At 58.8% G+C, this 5,623-nt stretch overlaps 1 protein-coding gene across 1 annotated transcript in view; it reads right to left on the minus strand.

Annotated features, from left to right (window-relative positions):
• Positions 1-861: 861 nt before the first annotated feature.
• CPSF4L (cleavage and polyadenylation specific factor 4 like) overlaps positions 862-5,623 on the minus strand; it is an 8,119-nt gene continuing 3,357 nt past the window's right edge. Inside the window, exons 3-8 of the mRNA XM_031064866.1 lie at positions 3,075-3,228; positions 2,730-2,825; positions 2,025-2,118; positions 1,680-1,722; positions 1,405-1,578; positions 862-1,062 (exon numbers count right to left, since the gene is read on the minus strand). Coding sequence (XP_030920726.1) covers positions 994-1,062; positions 1,405-1,578; positions 1,680-1,722; positions 2,025-2,118; positions 2,730-2,825; positions 3,075-3,228 — 630 coding nt within the window. The 3' untranslated portion in view covers positions 862-993. The remainder of the gene's footprint in view (positions 1,063-1,404; positions 1,579-1,679; positions 1,723-2,024; positions 2,119-2,729; positions 2,826-3,074; positions 3,229-5,623) is intronic.

Raw genomic sequence — 5,623 nt, forward strand, 5'->3', positions numbered from 1 at the left:
TGTGTGGCACAGAGGTGACAGGGACAGCCTGTGCTCACCCCTCCGTGGTCAGGCAGCTTTAATAGTGAAATGAGACAGCTTTAGAGGCACCTGGGAGATCTGTGGGGGCAGGAGAGCTCCTGGAGGCTGCAGAGTCCCAGATCCCTCGCTCGGCACAGGGGACAACACCTTGTCCTGTGCTGTCATTAGAGATTATTTGACAATTCTGCTGTAGCTGAGTGCACTTCAACCCCAAGAACCATTCCCTTTCAATTCAGAGCTGTGCCTGGCCCAGCCCAGTTTGTACTCACCCCCTGTACTGGTGGGACTGGCCAGGACCTGTGTGAAGGTGCTGGAGCAGCAGCTCAGACCACAACACCCCAATTCTGGGATAGAAAACTCCATGGGATGAGCTGCTGTGCCCAAAGGGCAAACCCCTGCCTGCAGCAGGCAAACCAGGACACTCAGCAGTGCTAGTTGGAGCCTGCCATTCCCAGACATGTCTGGGAAAGGGTTGCTCATGTTCCAGGCATGAAGAGCAAAAAAAAAAAAAAAGAGCCAAGAATTAAAAGTCTGAGCTCTTTATTCTGCAGAGTGCAGTAGTGCTGTGACAGAGGTGCTGCACCGAAAACTCTCTCACCAGCAATAAAAACCTGTGTGGATTTTCCTTTCCTGCTTGGGTTGTGATCTCAAACGTGGTGCTTTGTGCCCCTTTCCCAAGGGGTGGGCACATCCCCACCCTCCCTGTGCCAGGATCCTGGCCTGAGCCACTCGTGCACCCCTTCACACCTTGGCAGTGCTGCTGCTGCCCTCAGCCAGCAGTGCCAGGGGAGCAGCCAGCAGTGCCAGGCCCTGATTTCCATTGCTTGCAGTGATTTCTGTGCTGCCTGTGCCAGCTGTGAGCTGTGCTGGGCAGACCCTGCTGGCTGTCCTTGCCCAGCAGCTGCCCCGGTGCCGTGTCCATGGTATGTGCCCTCCTCCTCCTCCTCTCCTGAGCTGTGTGGAACACTGCAGTCACTTTCCCAGCAGCATTCCCAGCTGAGTCCTCCTGCTCTGGCTGGCACAGGGAGTGGCTGATCCTCTCTAGGGGCACAGGGAAGGGGGTTGTGCTGGATCAGCTCCTGCCACATCCCCATGTGTTCCTTTTGACCCCATTTCCAAAGGAATGGGATCATGGAAACAGCACCCCAAGAGTTCCAACTGCACCAAACCTCTGAGCCACAGGGATTTGTTGTTCCCAGGGTTCTCACCACTCAAATCCCTTCCCCTGCTGGTTCCCACCCCAGCTCCAAATGCCACAAGGAAAAGACACATTTCCAGTCAAGGAGGCTGTTTGGGAGCACTCTGAGAATCCCCACAGCACCTGCTGCCCCTCATCCTCCCCCCAAGGTGAGACCACTGCTCCCATTGCCCAAAATCTCTCACCTTGGAGCAGGTGCCTCCTTCCAGCAGGCTCTGAGGGCTCTGGGGGCAGCCCCTGGTGTCCCACAGGTGCTGGGTGCCACGTGCAGGTGGCTCCTTGGCTGGCACCTGCTCCCCTCCCCTGTCCTCTGCAGCAGCCAGATCCCTCTGTACCAGCCCCCATGGGCATCCAGCTCCCTGGGGGAAAGAGGGCAGAGGGGCAGTTGGCATCTGCTGCCCCACAGGAGCTGGGGGGCAGCTGGGGTAGCACCCCCGTGGCACAGGGACAGCAGCTTCACCTTGGATGGGTCTGTGCTGCTCGGCATCAGCCCGGCCTTGAGGCTGGAGGGGACACAGAGGACAGGCAGTTACTCCTTGGGGTGTCCCCAGACCCTCCTGGGGCTCCCCCAGCACGTCAGGGGCACCTCCATGGGCACCAGGGCTGTCCCCAGACCCTCCCGAGGCTCCCCCAGCCCCTCAGAGCTGTCCCCTGCCCACCCAGCTGTGAGCAGCACAGCTCAGCTGTGGAGTTTTGTTCATTCAGACCCTTTGTGTCCTTGTCCCTGACCCTGCAAGGGCCACGGCCACCTCAGAGAGGGGATTGTACCCCCCCAAACCACATTCCAAGCCCCCCCAGTACGTACTGCACGAATTTGCACTTGGGTCCCTCAGGGCAGAAGCCCACCAGGTAGTTGGCGCACATCACCCTCCTCGTGTGCTTGTACTTGCACAGGGGACCTGCCGGGCAGAGGGGACACTCACAGGGACATGGGATTGTGAGAGCTCTGCTTTCCCTGCAGCCCTGAGCCCAAATCCAGCCCCTCGGGTCGTGGGCACCAGCTCCATCCTCACTGGGCACCCCTGCCCTGCCCCATCCTCACTGGGCACACCCTGCCCCCCCTGCCCTGTAGCCATGATATTTGCTGAAAAATCCTTTCCTTAGGATTTTTCCTCCTGAGAAGCTGAGAGGCCTCAGGAACAAAACGTAAACAATGGTTATCTGCTGCTGTGGAATGCAACAGGTGCATCTGTGATTGGTCTCATGTGGTTGTTTCTAATTAATGGCCAATCACAGTCTGCTGGCTTGGATTCTCTGTCTGAAACACAAGCCTTTGTTATTCATTCTTTCTTTTTCTATCCTTAGCTAGCCTTCTGATGAAATCCTTTCTTCTATTCTTTTAGTATAGTTTTAATGTAATATATATCATAAAATAATAAATCAAGCCTTCTGGAACACAGAGTCAGATCCTCGTCTCTTCCCTCATCCTGAGACCCCTGTGAACACGGTCACACTGCCCCATCCCGCTGGGCACCCCCTGCCCCCCCAGCCCTGCCCTGTCCCAGCTCACCGTGCCAGCAGAAGCCTCGGTCGTACCAGGGACAGCCCCCGGTGCTGGCGGTGTCACCCCCGTGCAGGAAGGGACAGTCCTTGGTGCTGCACTCCCCTGCGGGAACAAGGCGTGCGACATTCGGCACAATGCAGAGGGAATCCCGCCAGCATGAGAGGAATTGGGGTGCCCTGGGAGCAGCCAGGTTTGCCTGGGATGGGGCACGGGGACAGTGACCCTGGCTGCGTGACAGCGGCACTTCTTCCCGCAGGCAGGAGGTGGCAGCAGCCGCTCGCTCCGGGCCAGCCCCGAGGGGTGAGAGAGGGCTGGGAAGGGGCTCCCTGGGATGCCCAGCCCCGCACCTACCGAACTTGGAGTAGAAATAGCACTCGGGCATCCGGGTGGCATCGTAGTCGTGCAGGAAGTCACAGCCGTCGCCCCTCTTGCAGAGCCCTCGCAGCCAATGCTTGCACACGGCGGGCTTGGCCCCGCCCGGCCGGGGGGGTCTGTCACTGCCAGCCTGGCCCCAGTGCCCCAGCACACCTGGGACAGCTCTGGCACTGCCAGCCTGGCCCCAGTGTCCCTGCTCACCTGGGACAGCTCTGTCACTGCCAGCCTGGCCCCAGTGCCCCAGCACACCTGGGACAGCTCTGGCACTGCCAGCCTGGCCCCAGTGTCCCTGCTCACCTGGGACAGCTCTGTCACTGCCAGCCTGGCCCCAGTGCCCCAGCACACCTGGGACAGCTCTGGCACTGCCAGCCTGGCCCCAGTGTCCCTGCTCACCTGGGACAGCCCTGGCACTGCCAGCCTGCCCCCAGCGTCCCTGCTCACCTGGGACAGCCCTGTCCCTGCCAGCCTGCCCCCAGTGTCCCAGCCCCACCTGCATCCACAGCCCCGGGGTGGGGAGGGCTTCACCTGCTACCCCCAGTGCTGTCCCCACAGGGACATTGGGGACCCTGGCAGCTCCCCAACAGCTTTGCCAGCTGCACCCCTGAGCCAGCAATGCCCAGAGCCAGGACAAAAACCACCCAGGTTTTGCAGGAGGGCAGAAAGAGGAGAACCCCAAAAGGTCCCACAGCCCCAGCACCCTCCAAACATGCCACAGCCCTGTCCCAAACTTACTGTCCACCCCCGGGAAGGGCAGGGGCTGAGCTCTGAGCTCCTCCACATCAGCCTCCGAGTCAAAGCTGATCTTCTCCACGCCAGCCACCAGCTCCTGCATCATCCCTGCTGTGGGAAGAGCCCAGCAGGGGAAGAGACAAGGGAAGAGGCAGGGGCAGCCCCCAAGGAAAACACAGCTCTCCAAAGGGAGCAGCACGCTCTGGAGGTCCCTGCAGCCACCCTAGGCCCCAGCAAAACCCTCCTCTTCCTCCTCCTCCTCCCCAGGCAGAGCAGAACCAGCCCCAGCCGCCCTGGAGTGCTGCATTTAGAGGGGGGAGCTGCCCACATCTGATCCCAATTTGCAGCCCTGATTGCCTGGTGCCGCAGCTGGGGAGCTCAGCCCCCGGCCCCAGGCAGCCCCTCTGAGCCTCCCCACTCCCACATCTGCTTCTCCTCCAGGAAAGGGGCTGGGGCTGGCTGGGAGCCGCGTTAACCCCTCGCTTTGAGGCCTTGCATGGAGACAAACATGGCCAGAGTGCTGGGATGGGGCGTTCCAGCAGCACGGGGTGGGTGCTGGCTGTGCTTTGCTGGGCTCTGGGCACAGCAGCACCAGCCCTGCCCTGCTCTCCAGGGCTTGGCAAGACAGACCCACAGCCCTGGGCTCCTGGAAGGGGCCACGATTGTGAATCAAATGCATCTGACTCCATCATCAGAAGGCTGATTAATTACTTTATTATACTATACTATGTACATAGTATCTAAACTGAATCTGCCATGCACTCACTCTTGCTCACAGCTGCTCACACTGCACTCATCTCTGATTCTCTCTCTCTGTCCCAGGACAGTCTGACACACACCTGGCCAAGGGAATAAAACATCCTCACCTTGGGTAAGCAATCTCCACATTGCATTCTACTTTAGCACAACACAGACACTGCAAGCGAGATAAGAATTGTGTTTTCCTTCTTCTCTGCTTATCTCACAGCTCCTCTCTGTTCAGAGGGCGTGTGAATACCACAGGCCACACCTTGCACCCCAATAAATCATGGAATGGTTCCTCGTGGAACGCTCCTCAGAGCCCTCCTTGTTCCATCCTCAGGCAGGGACACCTCCATCCCTGAGTGCACTTCAACCCCAAGAACCATTCCCTTTCAATTCAGAGCTGTGCCTGGCCCAGCCCAGTTTGTACTCACCCCCTGTACTGGTGGGACTGGCCAGGACCTGTGTGAAGGTGCTGGAGCAGCAGCTCAGACCACAACACCCCAATTCTGGGATAGAAAACTCCATGGGATGAGCTGCTGTGCCCAAAGGGCAAACCCTTTGCCATGAAAGTTTTGGGGCTTTCACGAGTGCCAGGCTCCAGTGGCACATTCTGGGCACGACCAGGGCTCTGTGGGTTTCCTGGAGCCCGCCTGGAGCAGGATTTATCCCTGGATTTATCCCAAAGCTCCATCCCTGCTCAGCGCCCGGGGCTGCCACGGCCCGTGGAGCCCTGCTCCCATTCTGTCACTTGCCATCAGAGCACTGGAGCAGCACTGTCACACTCTGCCCGTGGGTGCTGCAGGGTGCTGGGCACCCACTGCCCACCCTGCAGCCCTCTGGGACACCCTGGTGCCACCCCGGGGGTGTGACCGTGTTCACAGGGGTCTGAGGATGAGGGAAGAGACGAGGATCTGACTCCATGTTTCAGAAGGCTGATTTATTATTTTATGATATATATTATATTAAAACTATACTAAAGGAATAGAAGAAAAGGTTTCATCAGAAGGCTGGCTAAGAATAGAAAAAGAAGGAACGATAACAAAGGCTTGTGT

Source organism: Geospiza fortis, unplaced genomic scaffold (genome assembly GCF_000277835.1).
Source record: "Geospiza fortis unplaced genomic scaffold, GeoFor_1.0 scaffold135, whole genome shotgun sequence".
NCBI lineage: Eukaryota > Metazoa > Chordata > Aves > Passeriformes > Thraupidae > Geospiza > Geospiza fortis.